Source organism: Eriocheir sinensis, chromosome 33 (genome assembly GCF_024679095.1).
Source record: "Eriocheir sinensis breed Jianghai 21 chromosome 33, ASM2467909v1, whole genome shotgun sequence".
NCBI lineage: Eukaryota > Metazoa > Arthropoda > Malacostraca > Decapoda > Varunidae > Eriocheir > Eriocheir sinensis.
In genome coordinates this window covers 7,151,015-7,172,747 of record NC_066541.1, presented here as the reverse complement: position 1 = coordinate 7,172,747, position 21,733 = coordinate 7,151,015, and the positions used below count along the sequence as shown (strand labels likewise).

The window sequence follows — 21,733 nt, the reverse complement described above, 5'->3', positions numbered from 1 at the left end:
GAAAGAATTGCTGCATTGCATTTGTGAATCGGTGACACAACAAAGACGCGTCCTCGCACTCACCATCATCGCTTTGTTGATGCATCGCTGGTTGTCGTCTGCCGGGTCCTTGCCCTGCTCTCCCTCCTCACCCTGTCCTTCCACTTCCTGTGAGGAAGTGGAAGGACGGGGTGGGGGTTTGGTGGACAGCGACCAGTGACACATCAACAGGGTGGTGATGGTGAGTGTAGGGACATGTTTTTGTTGTGTCAGTGACTTGCAAGTGTGGTGTAGCAATTCTTTATTTAGAAAACTTTAACTTGGGGAATTGTCTTTGTCACCAATAGCATGGGTGGTCGGGGGAAGAGGAGGGAGGTGGGGTGGCAGAGGTGAGGGGAGCGGCTGGTGGCAGGGGTGCAGGGTGGGGAGGGGCGGTGGCTGGCGCGGGTGAGGAGCAAATTTGAGTAGAGTGGGAGCGTGTGTTTTTGTTGTTTCCGTGACCTACTAATGTATTAATAATGTTTCATCGATGAAACTCGTGTTAAATTGAACATATCGTGTTAGTTAAGCGTATCCTTAAATATTAACTTGTGTTAAATCAAAAATGCGTTTTTCAAACTCGTGTTAATCAAGAGGTGACTGTATTTGTATTATGCTGTGAATAATATTGCCAGAAGTAACTGTACTTTCCACATTAGATACAATATTGAAATTTTGAGCCATTACTTTGTCTACATGGAGGAGACATCTGACAAACATTAATTTTTCAGGCCTTGAAACATGACTTGGAATCTACAAGGGATTCTGATAAGGAGACAACGATGGACAAGATCCACAAGGAGAACGTCCGGCAGGGGCGAGACAAATACAAGACCTTGAGGGAAATCCGCAAGGGCAACACAAAGCGACGAGTAGATCAGTTTGAAAACTTGTAAGAATGCCATAGAATCAACAGGTACACTTTATACACACATCCACACATCACAAACACCACACAAAGGTCATTTATTTACTACTATTCCTAACTCACTCCTTGCTTAAGTTATACAATAGTTTGCTTTATAATAAATTATATGGTGAGGCCATCCAAGAAGCAATAGATTTTTTTTTCAAACAATCACTTCTTGTACATTGTCAAAATGTTTATAAATATGGACTGAAATTGTCAGTACTACTTATAACTAATGAGGACCATTTGAAATGGTGCTGTACCATGCAATCACTCTCCCCTGAACTTCTAATCTTCATATGGCAAGCCAATTCTTTGGTTTAAAGTATGAAATTTCTTGAAACAGCACAATTATTTGATCCAATTCAATGAGCCTCTCCTTGCCTTACTTTGGTTAGTCCTGCTGATCAAGCAATATACCGTGAGAATCAAATGTCCCGGACAATAAAGTAAGGCCAGAATTGTTGACTGTAAATATACGTTGGTTGATGGGTAGTCTATTTTGAATATTGAAATTTGTATTTCTACCATCTAACTCTAGGCCGCCTTTTAGTGTTGTACAGTTTGATACCTATAGCAGATCTGATATACAAGTTAAGGTCTGATTTTTATCTCAACGTCTATCTTTACCTACTTTGTTTTGTATGGGAAGGAGATGCTACATAGGATAGTGTTCCCATGCAGCTCTTTCTTGCAGTGTTATGTTCTGCTCTGGAGTATTCAGACGAGTTCTGAAATTTATTGTAAAATTCAATAATGTGATGAGTATGCTCCATCTCTTCCAGTCTCATTTGCTAGGAACCTTGTTGCAGTAGAGAATGTTATTGCTTTAGGTTTATTTTGTGGGTCATTAATATAAGTATCTTTGCAACATAGTAAATATTTTGTGGAAATTTTTTACTGAAGAGCATTAAAAAATCTGCTGAGATGACCGTGCTTTCTTGCTTTATCAAGATTGTATGTGCTGCCAGTGCCTATGCCACAGCCTTCCTCTCACTGTCCTTCTGGTCTTCCTGTACATGCTTACTTCATCTGAAGAGTAACTTTAGGGTTTCTTCATTATGTATATACTGTGTTCTGAACACTGCTTTATTTATTATCAGAAGAGTGAACTTTGTCACTGTTCCATCGGTATGCTACTACTGCAAACTTGAGATTCTCAACTGAATGAAGTTTGTAATAAATTTAAAGCACAACTTCTCTGTAACTGCCATAGTACTGACCAGCATCAGCATTTTTGCAGTATAGCAATCGAAATGTTTAAAACTGAACACCTGCAAAGTGACAAGTGTCGACATTCTTTTTCTGGAGGTAAAGTAAGCAGTGCAGGAGGACTCACTAGATGCGGTTCACACAGGCTGTAATGCAAAGTCCAGCTGCAGCTTTGGTGACTGTGTCTATTGACCCAGCCTTTGATACGGATATCCAGTATACACTGACGAGGTAAATATAAGTCATTTTTGAATAAACAAAGATTGTATTTGCCATTTCATTAATCCTCTACACTAAGAAAATATACTGGTTGAACCCCCTATTTCCAAGCTCATGAGTTTTGTTGGGGGACTTTATACCCTTGACTGTGGTCCTCCCATTGGACCCTTATCCTTGAATCAGCAAACTGCTTTAACTTTCCCTTCTTATTTTCCCCTCTTCAGCCTTCCACTATACCCCCTTTTTCCTAAGGCATGAGAGCTGTGAATGCAAGGCTAACCACGTATTCAGCCACGAACAGCCCAAGAATGCCACAGGCATAGTGAACACTTCCTTCAGTCATACTTCTCATGGGGGTCTTGAGGAGCAGATTGTTTACTTCCCACACTTCTCAAAGGCTCCCCATGATCAGTTATTAAATTACTCCCACCAGTGCAGAGCCTTGGGGACAGCCCCTTTAACAAATCTTGTAACTAACTGTAATCGGAATGAATAATTACCAACACAAGGATCAAAGGTGGTGAGTTGCCTTTAAAACTTGACCCTGAACTCCTATCTGGAACTAAGACAAACCAGCATTGGCCAACTCTATCTTGCACTTAGCTGTCAGAATTCAGAGCAGGGAGAAGATTGTAGCTGAAGGAAGAGTGGACATGTGTTGCGTGGTGTGGGGGTGGCCCTTGGTTCTGTGTTGTGGACATGTATACTCGCCGGAGTCTCCACGGACTTGGTCTGGGTATTCGACGCAGTCAGCCAGGGTTTTCTACGGTTACTTCTTAGTTACTGAGAATTTTTAACACTCGCAGAAGGTGGTGTGTTCAGCTTGAAGTCTGGTATAAGAGAGAGGCGCAGTTGCATTACCAACCTCTGATGTCATTTATTATGACTGCTAACGTCGACACTGCCACGTAGGCAAATTAATCTTTTAAGGCTTATTTGACACACTCCTCATACTGCTTCTAATTACTTTTTGTGGTATTAACTACCACCACTTGTTAATTTTATCTGAATAGCTTTAGAATAATAATTCCCAAATATACAACATATACAAATGGAGTAATTTCCATAAAATCAATCCCAAGATTCCCTGTTTCACTGACCAGACTTAAGCTATGGACTGAACTCTACCTTGACAAGACTGCCTCCCTTCATTATGCCCTTCCTAGTTCTTGTCTTAGACACCCTGAAACCCTACACTTTTGAAAGATCTACAGTCCAGACTGTCAACCTTGTCCATCCACCATCCCCCTTCCGTCTTTCATCTTGGCCCTCAACACTGGAACAGGTACTTTTAACATTCCTGCAACTGCTCCTTTCTTAACACATCTTTTCCAAGAATGCAACAAGCAACAGATGGGCAAGGTAACCTTCCCCACCCAGTTTGACTGGCCTCGTCTAGTAACTTGACATGGCTCAAGCCAAAGTGATGCTATCCTTAACCTGGTAGCAGCGACAGGCCAAATTTGTGCCATGATATAAACCCCCCAAAATAGATGATGCATAAATTGATCACAAATGCTTTGATATATATTATGACATGGTTTGTGTGAGGGTTGATTTTTCCTCATTATTCTCGCTTAGAGGGACCATTAAGAAACATGATCCCTGCTGCTACCGGGTTAATAGTTCAACTGGAAACTCTTCCCTGTCGCCTGATACTCATCTAAATACTTGGCACCATCCTCAAAACCTACAAATAAATTCCCAATTGACGTCAACTGGTGTGACTGATTCGAAGCCCTTCATAAACTCTTTACAGATGACTATGATATTAGTTTTTTTTTTTTTTTTTTTTTTTACAACAAAGGAGGCAGCTCAAGGGCACAAAAAAAGAAAACAATAATAAAAAAAGCCCACTACTCGCTGCTCCCAAAAAAGAATTAAAAGAGGTGGCCAAAGAAAGATCAATTTCGGGAGGAGAGGTGTCCTGACAACCTCCTCTTGAGAGAGTTCAAGTCGTAGGCAGGAGGAAATACAGATGAAGGAAGATTGTTCCAGAGTTTACCAGCATGAGGAATGAAAGAGTGAAGATGCTGGTTAACTCTTGCATAAGGGGTTTGGACAGTGTAGGGATGAGCATGAGTAGAAAGTCATGTGCAGCGGGGGTGCGGGAGGGGGGGAGGCATGCAGTTAGCAAGTTCAGAAGAGCAGTCAGCGTGGAAATATCGATAGAAGATAGAAAGAGAGGCAACATCGCGGCGGAATTTAAGAGGTAGAAGGCTATCAGTAGGAGGAGGAGAGCTGATGAGACGAAGAGCCTTAGACTCCACTCTGTCCAGAAGAGCTGTGTGAGTGGAGCCCCTCCACACGTGAGATGCATACTCTATACGAGGGCGGACAAGGCCCCTGTATATGGATAGCAACTGCGCGGGGGAGAAGAACTGGCGGAGACGATACAGAACGCCCAACCTCGAGGAAGCTGATTTAGCAAGAGAGGAGATATGAAGTTTCCAGTTGAGATTTTGAGTTAAGAATAGACCGAGGATGTTTAGTGCTGAAGAAGGTGACAGCTGAGTGTTGTCGAAGAATAAGGGATAGGTGTTTGGAAGATTGTGTCGAGTTGATAGGTGGAGAAATTGAGTTTTTGAGGCATTGAAAGACACAAGGTTCCTTCTGCTCCAATCGGAAATGATAGCAAGGTCTGAGGTTAAGCGTTCTGCAGCCTCCAGTCTGGAGTCGTGTACTTCCTGTTGTGATGGTCTTCTATTGAAAGAAGTTGAATAATGCAGAGTGGAGTTGTCGGTGTATGAGTGGACAGGACTTTGTCCTTCACCATCAACCCTTGTGGCTGCCATACATATCCAATAAATATTCCCTGAATCTCATTCAAAGGCCACCTTCCACAGAAGTATATATAAGTGGAGCACACTGCAAAGGCCAACTGTACATTCCTCCCACCCATTATTGCCAATTTTTTTTCTTCTTTTTTTTGGGGGGCTTGCTTGCCCTTTGTTAAACCAGGCCATGAGCATTGTGTGCCCCTCAGAAACATGCATTTTTGCAAACCTATGTAGGATATAACATACCATGGCTGTCCTACCTACCACTTTGAATTAAAATTTGTTGGACTTCAAATATGGCCTGACTAAAAGAAACTTGTCACCTTGGCTTCCTCCCCACCTCCATCTCCCAGCTTGCTCCTCTGCTGTAGTTGGTTTCATTCTGTCTGTCCACTTGTGAACATAAATGTGGCACTTGCACATTGTTAGGTTGTGATTGCATGAATATCAACTATTTTCAGTGATATATTTGAATGTTTGTATGACAAAGAACCTTTAGGCCAAACACGCTGACTTGCATCAATAATACACCATACAAGCACACAAATGACAAGCTTGTATCAAACAGTATAGTCAGATTTGGGGAGGCAGTGGCTGAGTGGTCAGCGTGCAGGCATGGTGAATTTGTGGAGCTAGTTCCGAGTCCCACCAAAACATGCTGATTTTTCAAGTCATTGCCGAGTGGCTGCCCGGATCTTCAGTCAACCCTAACTCCAGCAACTTCGTTCAAGTGGAGCACCGACAGGCAGCATGGGCCAATCAGTCATATATCAGGGCAGCCACTATAAATAAAATTCAGCTACACCATTAACGGGCTAGGGCTGTCCAAGAGGCCTATACATAAGGAATTTTAATATTTATTGAATGTAAAAAAACGGGTAATATTTGAAATAGCCTAGCATCACATTCAACAGTTATTATTTAGTATTTCATGTTATTTACATGCAGTAGGTTATTAAAATACCCTTTACTTGCATTTGCAGACTCCGTGCCTGAAATGATATGTATTATGTGCATTTGAAAAGCTATAGAGCATTCGATTATGGTCTGACTATACTGTTTGATACAAACTTGTCTTATTGTGTGCTTGAATAGTATATTATCGATGCAAATTGGAATGTTTGGGATTTATAAGGGCTGAGTTTTTTTTTGTATACATAAACATTCAAACATATTGAAAAAGTAGCTTGGATATTTATCACAACAGTTGATTTTCATGTAGTCACGAACTAGAAATGTGCAGGTGCAACATCTATCAAAATTTCTGCTTTGTTGATGGACTGATGAAATGAAACCAACTATAGTTTCTTTCACCACTTTATCTGCTACAACCTCTACTTCAACTTTAAAATCCACTCCTCTTCCACAACTTACCCATATAGTAGGCAGTCAGGAAGGTAGAGTGCAGTCTGTAGCCAAGGTCGAATGTCAGTGAAACTGAGGAAATCTTGGAATTGATTTGTTAAAGGAGCTGTCCCCAAAGCTCTGCACTGGTGGGAGGATTTACCTAGTTGTAATTTTACAGAGCCTGGGCTTACACTTGTGTGGTCCCGTCTCCAGATCTATACTTGTCCAGTTTTTCTTTAAAGTTGTGCACACTCTTTGCCAATATTACATCCTCACTTAGTCTGTTCCAAACATGTTTCTTTGAGGGAAGCTAATATTTTTTTTTTTATACCTCTCAAGCATCTTCCTTTTCTCAATTTTTTACTGTGTCCTCATGTTTTGCTGGTGTTTCTTACTTCTCTTAGTAGCAACTCCTCTTTATCTACTTCTTCCATTTAATTTCACAATTTATAAATTTGTATTAGGTCTCCCCTTTCTCTTCTTTGTTCCAGTGTTGGCAGGTTCATTTCCTTTAACTTTTCTTCATATGACAATCCTTCCAGTTCTGGAACCATCTTCATTGCCATCCTTTGTATTCTTTCTAGTTTTTTCACGTGTCTCTTCTTAAGGATAGACCAAGGATGTTTATTGTTGAGGAAGGTGATAGCTGAGTGTTGTCAAAGAATAGCGGATAGTTGTTTGGAAGATTGTGTCGAGTGGATAGGTGGAGAAACTGTGTTTTTGAGGTGCTGAAGGACACCAGGTTCCTCTTGCCTCAAATGGAAATAATAGTAAGGTCAGAGGCTAAGCATTCTGTCACCTCCAGCCTTGAATCGTTAAGTTCCTGTAGGATGGGTCTTCTATTAAAAGAAGTTGAGTAATGCAGAGTGGAGTCATCGGCATAAGAATGGAAAGGACAGTTTGTTTTGGAAAGATCATCAATGAACAACAGAAAGAGAGTGGGAGATAGGACAGAACCCTGTGGGACACCACTGTTAATAGGTTTAGGGGAAGAACAGTGACCGTCTACCACAGCAGAAATAGAATGGTCAGAAAGGAAACTGGAGATAAAGGTACAGAGAGAAGGATAGAAACCGTAGGAGGGTAATTTGGAAAGCAAAGATTTGTGCCAGACCCTATCAAAAGCTTTTGATATGTCCAGCGCAACAGCAAAGGTTTCACCGAAACGGCTAAGAGAGGATGACCAGGAGTCAGTTAGGAAGGCAAGGAGATCACCAGTAAAACGCCCCTTGTGGAACCCATACTGGCGATCAGATAGAAGGTCAGAAGTGGAAAGGTGCTTTTGAATCTTCCAGTTAAGGATTGATTCAAGAGCTTTAGATAGACAAGAAAGTAAAGCTATAGGACAGTAGTTTGAGGGATTGGAGCGGTCACCCTTCTTAGGCACAGGCTGTATGAAGGCATACTTCCAGCAGGAAGGAAAGGTAGATGTTGACAGGCAGAGGCGAAAGAGTTTGACCAGGCAGGGTGATACCACGGAGGCACAGTTTTTAAGGACAATAGGAGGCACTCCATCAGGTCCATAAGCCTTCTGAGGATTGAGGCCAGAGAGGGCATAGAAGACATCATTTTGAAGAATCTTTATAACAGGCATAAAAGAGTCAGAGGGGAGATGAGTAGGAGGAATATGCCCAGAATCGTCCAAAGTGGAGTTTTTAGAAAAAGTTTGAGAGAAGAGTTCAGCCTTAGAGATAGATGAGACGGCAGTGTTGCCGTCGGGACTGAGGAGTGGAGGGAAAGATGAAGAAGTGAAGTTGGAGGAGATGTTTTTGGCTAGATGCCAGAAGTCATGGGAAGAGTTAGAGAAAGCAAGGTTTTGGCATTTTCTATTAATGAAAGAGTTTTTGGTCAGAGAATAGATTTGGCACAATTCCGGGCAGAAATATAAAGTTCATAGTTAGCATTAGTTTGAAGGCTCTGGCACTTTTTGTGAGCTGCCTCTATCATTGACAGCACGAGAACAAGCGTGAATAAATCAAGGCTTTTTAGCGTATGCCTCCATTCCAGAGACAATCACCTCTGTGATGCGCTGAGCACACACAGAGGGGTCTCTATCCTGAAAGCAATAATCATTCCACGGGAAATCGGAAAAGTACATCCTCAGGTCGTCCCACCGAGCTGAAGCAAAATGCCAGAAGCATCGCCTCTTCGGTGGGTCCGGAGGGTGTACAGGAGTGATAGGACAGGATACAGAAATAAGATTGTGATCGGAGGAGCCCAACGGAGAGAACAGTTTGACAGAATAAGCAGAAGGGTTTGAAGTAAGGAAAAGGTCTAGAATGTTGGGCCTGTCTCCAAGACGGTCAGGAATACGTGTAGGGTGCTGGACAAATCGATAGAACAATTTAGGTTCTTCCTTACACTTTTCAACAATATCCTTTTCGTATCCTTTCTCTTCTTCCCTCCTTATTTTCACATATTCATTTCTAGCTATCTTAAAGTCTTCTTTATTCCATTTGTTCTTATTTCTTTACAATCTTTTCCACGATTTGTCCCTTTTTTTCTTTGCACCTGCACATCTTGCATTAAACCAATCTTGTTTTCCTCTTTCTATTGGTTTATGTAGTGGGACATTTTTTGACTCCTGTCTCATATGCCTCTGAAAATATCATACTTTTCCTGCACCTTGTTTGTTCTTTTTAACTTTTCCCAGTCCAGTTTTTCATAATATTTCTTGAGATTTTCTATGTCCACTTTCCTGTAGTTTCTCCTTTTTCCATTGTATGATTCATCTTCCTCAGTGACGTCCTCACTGCTATATTTGAGGAAATCCTTTACAGTTTGTGCAGTCTGCATCAGATTTAGGGGTTCAAGTGGATACTTCATTGAAGTTTCATCTCCATATACGCTCTCTTGTAAATAAAGCTGCAGGAATTTCGTCGAATTTACTTAAAAGCACAGTTAACTGTGAGCCTGAGTTTATGAAATCTCTTCTCACCTCTCATATCCGTCCTGTGCTGGAATTTTGCTCAGTTGTATGGCACACAGGGTATGTAGGTGATACTGACATGCTTGAGAGAGTTCAACGACGATGGACCAAGGAGATTGTTGGACTTTCGCATCTTGACTATGCCTCCTGACTGGATGCCTTGGGTCTCTTTTCTGTGCATGGCAGACTGCTTAGAGCTGACATAGTCAAGGTCTGGAAAATTCTCAATGGCCTCTCTCCTGTGCAACCCTCTGAATTATTTTCCCTCCAGACATCATCTAGAACCCGTGGAAATTCACACAGAATATTTCTACCCCACAGCAACACAGAAATACGTAGGCGATACTTTTCAGTCCGAGTGATTGCTTTGTGGAATAGCCTGCCAGACACAGTTATCCTATCAACATTCTTAACTGTATTTTAGAGAAAACTAGCAGAGTACCTTGGTCAAAGACTATACGAATTTTAACCCCTACATATTAATACCAATGTATTCTCATATATAATTTCATATGATCTCATTTTTAACTATAGTTCCTAAACACTCTGGTCAAAGAACATATCAACTCTAAATTACATTATTTTACTTACAGCAATATAAATATAAATACTTATTTCACTTATATACATATGTCATTATATTTTATAACTAGTCTTTACTTAGTGCAATCAACACACATTCCAGCAACGGCTTAATAGTTTTTGTGCAAAGAGTAATTACGCAAATATGCATTCTGCTGGCGTGTTGGCACTTGTGGGGTTCCCTTCTCGTGGAACCCGTCTAGGTAAGATCTGTTTGATGTAGTCATTTACCTGAAGCACATGTTGGTACCGGGAAATGAATTAACAGTTTAACTCGCCTGTGGATTTCTCACTGCCGTAACAAGTAACAACACTCTTGATCAGCCAAGACTGCATGAGCAATGGGTCCGCGCGGAGCATCCATGACAATGTCCACCCGCACCGCACTCACCCCGCCGCCTGTCCCCGCCAGGCTCCAGCGGCGTGTGCACCTGCGTGGGGCCTGACAGTGCACGGCTGACACCCACCCGTGACCCGGACAGACTCAAGGGACCGTAAAAGGAGAGTCACGGCAGATCACGGCCTGGACACAACCTTAAAGAGAAAAATCTCTGCAGCGCCGCCCCGCGCCGGAGTTGAACCAGCCGCCGCCGGCGAGGCAGTGTTACCAAGCGCCGAGGTAATGTTGAAGCTGACCGCGGAGCGGACTTCCAGGAAACAAGACAACCTTTCTTTGGATCTTGCAAGACATCACACGCTTCGGGTTCGGTAAATTTGTAGCACTTCACCAGTCTCGCATTTCCGAACGAAACTAGTTTTTTTCGGTAGTTTTCGGCCTGTTTTGAATGAATATGCGTGTCATTTCTATCGCAAATCACGTGTTTTTTTTTTTACCCCCCCCCCCCCTTCCAACCAAGAGACTAATGATTTGCGATAAAAAATTTAGAGCACATTCATTCAAAACAGACCGAAATCTACCAGAAAAAACTAGTTTCGTCCACACAGGTGCATTTAAACTAAACATAACCCTAACATAACATAACCTAACCTAACCTAACCTAACCTAAAACTAACCTAACCTAACCTAACCTAACCTAACCTAACCTAACCTAAAACTAACCTAACCTAACCTAACCTAAAACTAACCTAACCTAACACTAACCTAACCTAACACTAACCTAACCTAACACTAACCTAACCTAAAACTAACCTAACCTAACGGCCTCCCTCCCTCCGTTATAAATGATTTCCGAGGGGTGTTTATGGGGATGAATTTACTCAGAATGCGGAGCTCTTTCTAATGGTCAGGGTAAGAAAAGCCATCTCTAGACTGGTGTACTCCTACAATAATACCTCGGGTTCTTTTTGCGACTGTTTTTAAAGTCCAGAGAGGAGTTACGTCGGGTTGTCATGATCGAGTGCTTCCCCGTTCACGGCGCAGACGCCTTGAAAACTATCGCCAGTGTCATGAAACCATCCATGGAAACCAACAACTTCCGTGAGAGCCTCTTATTCGAAGAGTTTATTTATTTGGAATCAAAAGCCCAAGAATAGTCCAACATGAAAAAAAAAAAAAATCCCGCAGAACCTCTTAATTGGTCTTGGCAACACTGTTAATGATGGTGTAGAAATAAACACTTATTAATAGACTTTACTACGTAGCTTTTCTTGAGTAAATTAAGTCATTAGACATCAAGAATCACGCGGGTACTACAAATTATGGGAGTAGCGGGCAAGGATTTATGAAATGTTAGGTTATCTGCATTTCCCTTCCATGAACAACAACGAGGTGAGAGAAGCAGGTAAGATAGAGCATTCCCTTTCTATGAACAACAATGAACACCCCCCCCCCCCCACCACCAAAAAAAAAAAAAAAAAAAAAAAAATCCAATATAAAACTATGCTCTTGCTCTTGCTGTACAGGTGTGACCCCGTGGAGTCAGGTCAGGCGTATCAGCACACCCTGTTCATGCAGTTATCGTCTTGGTCTTGGTCGCGGGTGACGGAGAAGGTAAACAAAGAACAGCTGATCGTGACAGGTTGCAGCCTCACACCTTCAGCCAAGGAGAGAGGCTGTGGCCCCACAGCCTAACTAGCCCCATAAAACACCCAAGAAGACGAAGAAGGAGACTATTACTAGTCTATAGTCTCCTTGCCTTCAGCCCCAACAATGCTCTCCAAGCTCCCAAGGGTACAGCAACCTTCTTACGGAAGTCGGGTCAGTTCGACAGGATTCAGCCCCTGCCCCAGGGACATATCTTAACAACAACAGCCACAAGCAACCTGTACTGCTGGGGCTATAGAGGCCGTGGTCTAACCAGCTCCCAAAAACACTGAAGGCGGCGGCTCCGAGGACCCTCTCTTCTGTCGCCTCTCAACCTTACATAGCAGACCTAAGCAAGGCCGTGTCCAAGCCTTCCCTCTCAACAAGCACTGAGCAGAAGGAAGTGACCCACTGAGGGATGGAGCTGCTCAAAGAAGCCAAGAGTGTGGTGGACTTTGCCTCTTACGTGAGTCCTTCCAAATACTATTCTACTTTTGACCTTCCTGATTAGGGCTCGTGTCCACTTGAGAGCAGGCTCTCAATAGTTCTTTCATCTGTGTGTTCACATGAGCAATTTCATGCTAGTTGCAGCTTTCAAGTCTTTCTGAGAGTAACTGTTGGAGAGTACTTTCAGTGATGTGTCCACCTAGCTATTGCTCCACACCATAAGGAGACTTTAATTACCAAGCAATGGGTAGAGAATGTGACAAAGTTTACTGCACCATCACTAGTTGTATTTTTACTTGATAAGAAAAGGAAAAATGTGTAAGGTCTTATATAGCCTATCTATTATGTTAAAATTCTTTGAAATGCACTGATTTTTATATGAAACAAGTATTACTGGTCACTAGTATTATCTATAATTATATTTGGCATTACATGCAAGGTGTCTAATGATGTATAGTATTGTTGTAGTTTCATTGCATTAATTTACGATAATGTGAATAAACAAATACCTGGTTCCTCTAATTGTGCAGTCTGCGGAGTATTTCAGATTTTGTCACATTCATTTTTCTGTTAATGTCAGAGATCACTTCGATTTTCTTTTCTTTGTTTCTATAGTTATCTCTTTTGTTGTCCCACAAGATGGGATTCTCTTCATAGAGACCTATCAGTTGGAATGTTTTGTCCTGTGTCCAGAACAACATGCTTTTTCTCGAGAGTACCTGTCACACTGCAAACCTGGTTCATATAGCTGGCAGTGTCTCGTGGCAGTTGCAGGCTGCTGTATTCAAATGGCAGTAAACTATCATAGTGCAGCTGTCCGATAGTGCACTCAAAGCTGTCTGACAGTTACTCTCAGAACTGTGTCCACTTTATACTTATAGTAGTGCTGGCAACATAATTCTCGAGAACAGTTTACTTTCAAGTGGACATGAGCCTTTAGGTAGACTGAATATTGGGATACAACTTTACTCTAATTCCCTGCCCAGGTTTTGACTTTCATTTGGTAGAGTATGATGGAAAATATATAATTATTCAGGTAAGGTTATTTGACTTGCATATATCACCTGTGGATATAAAATAGTTGAAATATTCTCATTCTCCCTTATTTTTGCATTGCCACTTGTGACATTGCCATTTTTCTCTCTTTCAGTACCCCCTCCTGAACAAGGCGACAACAGACAATGACACACCAACTCCCGGATATGTCTACGAAGAAATTATTAGTATCCTTGACCTACACACACACACACACACACACACACACACACACACACACACACACACACACAATAAAAAGGCTACTACATAGTCTAGTGTTTCTAACCTCTGCTTTTGTTTTTACTTGATTGATTTTATTTTTCATTTTTTACAAATATTGAATGTCTTTGTCCATACCTAAAGCTTCTGTATTGACTTTATTGCATTTCAAACTTGCATTTTTAAACTTCCTTAATGTGTTATCAGTCAAAAGTCTTTCTGAAAACTATTCAAAATTAAGTAAATAATAACATGAATTCCTTAGAATCCATAACGGTAGTGCTGAGTTAGTTATACAGCATAATAGATATTTTATTTTGTATAGCCCTGATTATGTTTCTTCATTTTATAAGGAAAAGCATCTGCAGTCCTTACTGTGGCAAATAGTCTGTAATCCTGGTCTTGGTCTGAGGACTGTAGTGTGTCTAGCTTCGTGTGCAGGTGTTGTTGGTTCCTTAACGCACTTCAGAGCTGAGCCACTACTCCGCCAGCCACCGCCAGCTCCTCATTGACTTTCTGTTGGCTCGTCTTCACGGCTCATCATGGCCTGGCAAACAGAAGGTGCTTACAACACACACTTTTTTGTCTGCCAACAGAAAACCAAATTTTTCACTTAATAAACTTAATACACTCAGAACAACAACTAATGAAGCCTCACCTTTGCACAACAGGTGATTCGCATCTTCCAGCACCTGTGTACGAGGGGCCACAGGGGGGTGAGGGTCAGCCTGAGGGGCCAGGATGGGGAGCTCCGCAAGGCAGCCGCTGCTGGAGGGCCGCCCGACCCCCTGCTGGCCAACACACCGCAGCTTTTCCTCAGCTCAGCCATTCAGGTCCTTCTCTGTAGTTTTGTCTGGGCTGTGAATGAATTTTTCTTATTTAGTTTTGTTTGTTTGTTCACTGATGTATACCTTTGGTGCTCTTTGTTGATCTGGATTACCTGTTCCTGTGTTAAACTTTTTTTTGTGTGTAAAATTCCTTTAAAACAGAAGTGCATTTCCTTGGTTTTATCATAAGTGTGTTTGGGGGGTATTGTTATTTTTTAGTTTTGGCTCTGTTTCTTTCCATTTTGCCTGATGTCTTATTCCCTCATACTGTGGCTACAACCAACACTCACGCCGGTCACTAGTGGCGTCCCTCAGGGCTCGGTTCTTGGCCCAGTGCTCTTCATTATTTACATCAACGACGTGGATGTTGGACTCAATAACCGCATTTGTAAATTTGCAGACGACACAAAGATTGGTAACTCGGTTCTCACTGACGAAGACAGGCAAAGCCTCCAAGAGGATTTGTACAAAATTTCAGCTTGGTCGGATAGATGGGAGATGCCCTTTAACGTAGACAAGTGCCAGGTCCTTCAAGTTAGAACGAGGAATAAGAAGTTTGATTACGAAATGCGCGGCGTCAAACTCAAAAGCGTTCAATGCGTCAAGGACTTGGGGGTCAAAATAGCGTCAAACCTCAAATTCTCACAGCAATGCATCGATGCAGCAAATAAAGCGAACAGAATGTTGGGCTTCATTAAAAGAAACTTTTTATTTAAGAATAAAGATGTAATACTCGCTCTACAACAGTTTAGTCATACCACACTTTTAATATTCTGTACAGTTTAGTTCTCCCCACCATGAAAAGGATATTGCTAAATTAGAATGTGTTCAGCGTGCAACGAAAATTATCCTTCCTTGAGCAACAAATCCTATGAAGAAAGGCTTTCTACCCTTAACATGTTCTCTCTTGAGAAACGTCGCCTCCGAGGAAAACTGATCGAATGTTTTAAAATACTTAATGGTTTCACGAATGTAGACAGATCAACATTGTTTATGATCGATGACACTTTGCGCACGAGGATGTAGACAAGTAAATTCAGACTGCACCAAATTTTTCTTCACCAACGTTGTAGTGCGAGAATGGAATAAGCTCCCACCATCAGTGGTCCAGTGTAACACGATTGACTCCTTCAAAAATAAGCTCGACCGTCACTTCCTTCAACTTAATATCAAATAGAGTAGAAATGCAACGTTTTGGAGTCTTCTGATTAATGTAAAATCACTTAGGTTTAAGGACAGACCACCAAGTCTGGACCATGGGGTCTGTGTGGTCTGATTTTCTATGTAAATCTATGTAAATCCCATCCTGTTCCCCATCATTTGTTTACTATTTGTCCCTATGCCCAGTGATATGTGTGTTTGTTGGTATTTATTGAAGCGTGCTAACTGAGTATTGACCACCTGGCTTTACATCACTTTTCATCAAGGCATAATAATAAAACAACAAAAACTAAGCAATAGCACTAATCTTTTGATTTTTTGAGCCATGACACATTTTAAAATCACTTTCCTCTGATACAAGTTGGTTCAAGTGCCAGACAACAATGGAACACAAGGGTGGTTTCAAGGCACAATGGTTGGCAATGTTGTGTTCTTATCATCTTCCTCTATCATGAATACCTCAGCACTAATAAGAGAACTGCTTACAGGAGCTGCTGACTCAACTCTTTGACTCCAAGACCATGAAGGAAGATGAACAGTGGCTGGCAGGTGACTATTTTTAGACAGTGGATTCAAATGCTCTGTTCTTAACTTATTAAAACCTAATCTTTTGTACTGGATGACACACCTAATTATCATGTCAGGACATTTTGAAAAAGCCTATAATGCAATACCCCCCAAATAATAATATATGCCAACTTTGCATTTCTGAGAGCTCTTGTGAATCGTACGACTTGATAGCACTGCCATGCACATACCTTTCGTTTCACAGGTAAGGAGAAAGTGGAGGAGGGGAATGCTAGCCTGAGTGTGGTGACACAGGGCTATGGGTCACGTGGGGTGAAGGGGAAGTACGAGGGCTTTGGCAGCACCCCCAACGCACCCAGTGAGAGTCTGGTCACACAGGTTGGTGGCGTCTTGAGTCTCAGCACCCAAATATTTACAGCACATCCTGCAATCATACAATACTTTATCAAAACACTGCTGAAGCTAATTTTAGCACCATATGTTTTTGTGAAAAAGCCTCAGTCAAAGCAGTGTTGTGTGTGTAGGTGCGAGGAATGGTGGAGCGTGTGATGTCCACCTCTGCAGACACCAACACTCTGGACCTGCTGAAGGGGGACAAGGGGGACTACCAGCCACTGTCCCTCCCCTCCCTGGGCTCTGTGCCACCCACCCAGCCTGCCCCACAGCCTCACATGCAGCTCCTCTCAGCCTCACAGAAGAGCAAGTACAAAGGTGAGGCATTGATTTGGTGTGGACACATGGTAGTGTGTGATATATATTTTTGTGATTATATGAACTTTATTTGTGTATATGTTGATGTTTATTGAATGTATGGATCAAGTTGTTTTTGGTGCAGCTCATCGCAGGGGCCGCGCTGGAGGTGGATGGGACAGTGACGAGGAGGCTCAGGAAGCTCCCTCCTCCCCTCTCACCTCTGAAATGGACCTCTCCGTGGGGCCGGGCAGCAGCCACTCCTCCTCTGAGACATACCCGGCTGGTGCTGCAGAGGAGCAACTGCTCAACACCCTCATGAGCCCCAGGGTGACTTGGCCACTGGACCACGACACACTGCTGGGCATGAGCCACGAGTGTGCCACCCTCAACCTCACCCTTCTGCTGGGAAAGATCAGTAACAGGTGCCTTGTCTTGGCAAGCGAGACATCCAGTACCTCCCAGGTGAAGGAAGGAACTCGCCAGGCACCTGATGAAAAAACTGATGCATCACCAGGTAACACTCAGTTGAATCAGCCGTCACTTCACACACACCCAGAGACAGATGCAGCACCCAACACTTGTCAAGAGTCTTCCTTTGCCCCAACTAGTAAGCCCAGCACTCAGCCCCCTGCCAGCCTCGACCCTGATGCCAAGACCACCAGGCTCCTTGCCCTCCTCCTGCTGGTGGAGTTTGCGATGCACTATGACATCCTTCCCCCGGCGCTGGTCCACTCCCACCTTGGACCCATGCTCGTCACAATGCACGAGAGCAAGAGTCTGGAGTCCGCTGTGAGGCTGAAGGCTCGGAAGCTCTCCCTCATCACCTCTAAGTTTGTGTGAAGAGAAACAGACATGGCGGTGATGTGTTGTGGTGGTGGTGGTGGTGGTGTTGTGATGCAGTGTTGTGTTTGTTGTTTTTTGCTTGGTAATTTATTAATATTAAAAGTTTGTAGAGCTTGTTTTTGTTGTTTGCATTTCCTTCCTGTTTGCCTGCATACCTTTTTTTTTTTACAGCAAAGAAAACAGCTCAAGGGCAAAAAAAAAGAAGAAAACAATAATGCAAAAAAAGCCCACAAATACCTGTAGAAGACCTGTAGAAGAGGTTATGCCATGAGTGATGAAAATGGTCTCAATAAATAATTCATATAGAGGAATATACAGATAAGATAGGAAAGGGGAAAAATTCAAAACAAGTCGACAAAAACAAAAAAAATGATAAAAATTAAATGAATCAAAACACAAGATCAGTAAAAAAGAAATACAGAAATAATTCTATGAACAAAAACACGGCGAGAAAATTAAGCAAATAGAATAAATAAAAGAAACAAGGACAAATAAAAAGCAATATGAATGACTAATAAGAAAATTACAACGGAAATAGCTACTCTACCTCCTCCTCCCCCTTCCCTACAACTTTCCCTCCTTCCTGCCCCTCTTCCACTTTATCCCTCTCCATCTTCCCCTCTCTCTTTCCCCTCCCATTCTCTCTTTCTCCCTCCCTTTTGACCAACCCTCTCTCCCTTGTCCCCTTGATCTACTCACCCTCTCCCTCTCATCCTGACCCCCTCTCTCACTCTCTCCCTTCCCTTTACGAATCCACTCTCCCTCCATTCCTTACCCCATCTCTCCCTCTGACCTGGCCACTCTCCCTCTCTCCTCCCTTCTCCCTCTCTCTCTTTCTCTTCTCCCCCTCGACTTGTCTACTCTTCCTTCAGCCTCTCACATTCTCCCTGGCCACTCTCCCTTTCTCATCCCCTCTTCTCTCCCTCGACGCCATTACGGGAGTGGAGAGACGCTTGACGGGAGAAAAAAACTTGTCAAGGATAGGGAGGAGGAGGAGGAGGGGAGGAGGAGGAAGTCTCTTGTTTGTTGTCTCTCGTCTCTGTCTCACATTCTTTTTTTTTTATCTTTACATTATTTTCAATTTTTCCTTTGCCTCCTCTTCTCTCCCTCACATCCTGAAATAAGAGTGTTGTAAAGGGTACTAGTATATACAATTCTTTACATTCTTCACATTCTTTACATTCTTCCTTTTTTTCTTCCTTGTATTCTTCTCAATCTTTCTTCCCCCCTCCCACACATCCGTTAACAAGAGTGGAAAGGTATAATCTACTCTTTACTTCCCTTCTTTGCTTCACTTTTCAATGATATTCTTGTACTGTCAACACTACAAGCCCTTGAGCCAGCGGCGAGCAATTTAGGAACCAAGGACTTGTGCGACGAAGATGAGCACCGAGGCCACGCGCAGCAACAGCGTATGTCCCCAACTTTACTGCTACTACAAGGACATTGGACTGACTTTGGGGAGAGGGTTCAACGGGGTGGGAGGGAGAGAGGGCAGATAAGGAGGAGAGAGGGAAATGAATGGAGAAAGAGTGGTGAAGGATGAGGGAGAATGGGAAGGTCAGGATAGGAAATGAAGCAGTGAATGGAGGGAAAGTTGACTCGTGAAGGAAAAGGAGGGGAGAGGGAGAGAGAGAATAGGAAGTTCAGGAGAGATGGGGCGAGGAAAGGAAGGGGAAGTGGGATGGAGGAGATGGAAAGGGAAAGAGGAGAGAGAGACTGTGAGGGAGAGTGGGCAGGTAAGGAGGAAAAAGGGAAATGAATGGAGGAAGAATGGGGAAGGATGAGGGAGAATGGGAAGGTCAAGATGAGAAATGAAGCAGTGAATGGAGGGAAAGTGGATTCGTGAAGGAAAAGGAGGGGAGAGGGAGATAGAGAGAGATAATAGGAAGTTCAGGAGAGATGGGGCGAGGAGATGGAGAGGGAAAGAGGAGAGAGAGACTGTGAGGGAGAGTGGGTAGGTAAGGAGGAGAGAAGGGACAAGTTATGGAGGGAGAGTGGGTAGGTAAGGAGGAGAGAAGGGACAAGTTATGGAGGGAGAGTGGGTTCCTCAGGGGAAGGAGGAGTGAGAGGAGATTGGCAGGTCAGGAGGAGAGAGGGGTGAGGGGCAAGCGAGGGAGAGGTGGGGGCGGCATTCTCACACGCCTTCGCCTCACATCAACAATTCCCAAAGGCCGAAAAGGAGATCAATCGAGGTCTAATGAGTGTTTTCTTACATTCATGGCACAAGAGAATGATTAAACTACTACGAGGGTCATAAAACTACCCCTGGGAATGCCCATAACACCTCTGAAAGCCTTGTTCAATGTGTGCCTAGGTGCCGAAAGGTTTGAGGACATGATGGGCCGCAAGGGGAGGAGGGAGAGAGACGGAACTCTGGAAACCATCATGACATTTAGCATCATATACAAATTATACCAAAAGTCTGTCTAACATGTAATAATTTGAGGGAAGGGGGGAAGGGGAGTCATCAGAAAAAACATCTCTTCTGGTGATATATTTTTCCCTTGCCGAACACCTAAGTTTTCCTGTGTTTTATTTTCAATGTTTTTCGTTTCGCTGTGTTTCGAATGTAAGAAGGTGTATGTTATAATCTGTTACTGTACTCGTCTGTAGAGTTGATTTAATGTATAGGTATATAATTTTTTTTTTGGGGGGGGAAGGGGAGTAGGGCAATTATTTTCTTCTTCTTTTTCTTCTTCATCTTTTTTCTTTTCTTCTTCTTCTGTTGCTTTTCTTTTTCTTCTGTTGCTTTTCTTTTTCCTTTTCTGTTCGTTTCTTCTTCTTCTTCTTCTTCTTCTGGTGTTTTCCTTTTTTTGGTTTTGGCCCATCATCATCATCATCATCACCATCATCATCATCTTTACGCTTTCCCCCATTTATCTATTTATCTATTTATTTTTTTCTTTAGTTTCCCTTCCGGTCAGTCTCTCTTCTATTCCCTTTGATGTCCCCCTTGAGCTCTAAAGTCTTCTTCCTCCTCCTCCTCCTCCTCCTCCTGCTACTTCTCCTCCTCCTCCTTTCTACATCCTTACATACAGTATAAGTAAGGAGGTAAAGCGAAGCGAAAGGAGGAAGAGGAGGAGGAGGAGGAGGAGGAAGAGGAGGAGGAGGAGAAAGAGGAAAACAACAGCGACAGGATGAATCAATAGACTCATTCCTCCTCCTCCTCCTCCTCCTCCTCCTTTTTGTCTTCTTTTTCCTTCTCATCTTCCTCCTCGTCCTTGTTTTCGTCCTCGTCCTCTTCTTCCTCTTCCTCCTCGTTTTTCTCCTCCTCCTCCTCCTCCTCCTCCTCCTCCGCCTCCGAGTGGCTACCGGTCACAAGTGGAGTGCCACAGGGGTCAGTGCTGGGACCCATACTTTTCATCATATATATCAACGACCTAGAACTAGGATTGAAATCCAATCTTTCAAAATTTGCCGACGACACAAAGGTGGGCGGGAAGGCCCTCACAACGGCAGACTGCAAAATTATCCAGAGAGACCTGGACCAGATCACTCAGTGGTCAGAAAAATGGCAGATGTCCTTCAACACTACCAAATGTAAAGTAATGCATATCGGATCCAGAAACAGCAACCACACATACCACATGGGTGGCGAACCACTACATGTTGTGCAAGAGGAAAGAGACCTCGGGGTCACCATCAGCAGTGACTTGAAACAAACAAAATACTGCAAGTCCGCCTGTAAGAAAGCCAATACAATGCTTGGGTTCATAACGAGGAACTTCGAATACAAGACACCGGGAGTTATGTTATCCTTGTATAATTCGCTGGTAAGGCCCCACCTGGATTACGCCGTGCAATTCTGGTCTCTTAATTACAGGAAAGACATTGAATTACTTGAGAGAGTACAGCGCCGCGCCACGAAGATGATACCATCACTGAGGACGAAGCCCTATGAAGAGCGACTCGAGCGACTCAACCTCTTCACGTTGGAAAAGAGACGCCTGCGGGGAGACATGATACAAGTCTTTAAGTACCTGAACAAGCTCA

At 43.1% G+C, this 21,733-nt stretch overlaps 2 protein-coding genes across 8 annotated transcripts in view; both read left to right on the top strand.

The window, feature by feature from the left end:
* Positions 1 to 2,408, top strand: part of LOC127006665 (moesin/ezrin/radixin homolog 1-like) — an 81,203-nt gene extending 78,795 nt beyond the window's left edge. For all 6 annotated transcript variants that reach the window (XM_050876833.1, XM_050876835.1, XM_050876834.1 and 3 more), the window contains one exon: positions 750 to 2,408. In XM_050876833.1, the coding sequence (XP_050732790.1) occupies positions 750 to 914 (165 nt within the window). In that variant the 3' untranslated portion in view covers positions 915 to 2,408. The remainder of the gene's footprint in view (positions 1 to 749) is intronic.
* A 9,504-nt stretch (positions 2,409 to 11,912) lies between these two features.
* LOC127006666 (AP-4 complex accessory subunit Tepsin-like) lies at positions 11,913 to 17,853 on the top strand. 2 transcript variants are annotated; one of them, XM_050876839.1, is made up of 8 exons: positions 11,913 to 12,447; positions 13,579 to 13,651; positions 14,155 to 14,246; positions 14,357 to 14,518; positions 16,162 to 16,222; positions 16,446 to 16,579; positions 16,726 to 16,912; positions 17,022 to 17,853. In XM_050876839.1, the coding sequence occupies exons 1-8, from the start codon at positions 12,400 to 12,402 to the stop codon at positions 17,732 to 17,734; spliced, it is 1,470 nt and encodes a 489-aa protein (XP_050732796.1). In that variant the 5' UTR covers positions 11,913 to 12,399; the 3' UTR covers positions 17,735 to 17,853. The 2 variants fall into 2 exon arrangements, with proteins under 2 accessions (XP_050732796.1, XP_050732797.1); XM_050876840.1 differs by having other exon boundaries at positions 11,915 to 12,447; positions 17,037 to 17,853.
* The last annotated feature ends 3,880 nt before the right edge of the window (positions 17,854 to 21,733 follow it).

Bases quoted from the DNA above. Each gene is read 5' to 3' on its own strand.
- LOC127006666 (XM_050876839.1), top strand. From the start codon at position 12,400: ATGGAGCTGCTCAAAGAAGCCAAGAGTGTGGTGGACTTTGCCTCTTAC. The intron at 14,247-14,356 runs GTGCTTACAACA...TTTGCACAACAG, and splicing joins CATGGCCTGGCAAACAGAAG to GTGATTCGCATCTTCCAGCA. The intron at 16,913-17,021 runs GTGAGGCATTGA...GTATGGATCAAG, and splicing joins ACAGAAGAGCAAGTACAAAG to TTGTTTTTGGTGCAGCTCAT.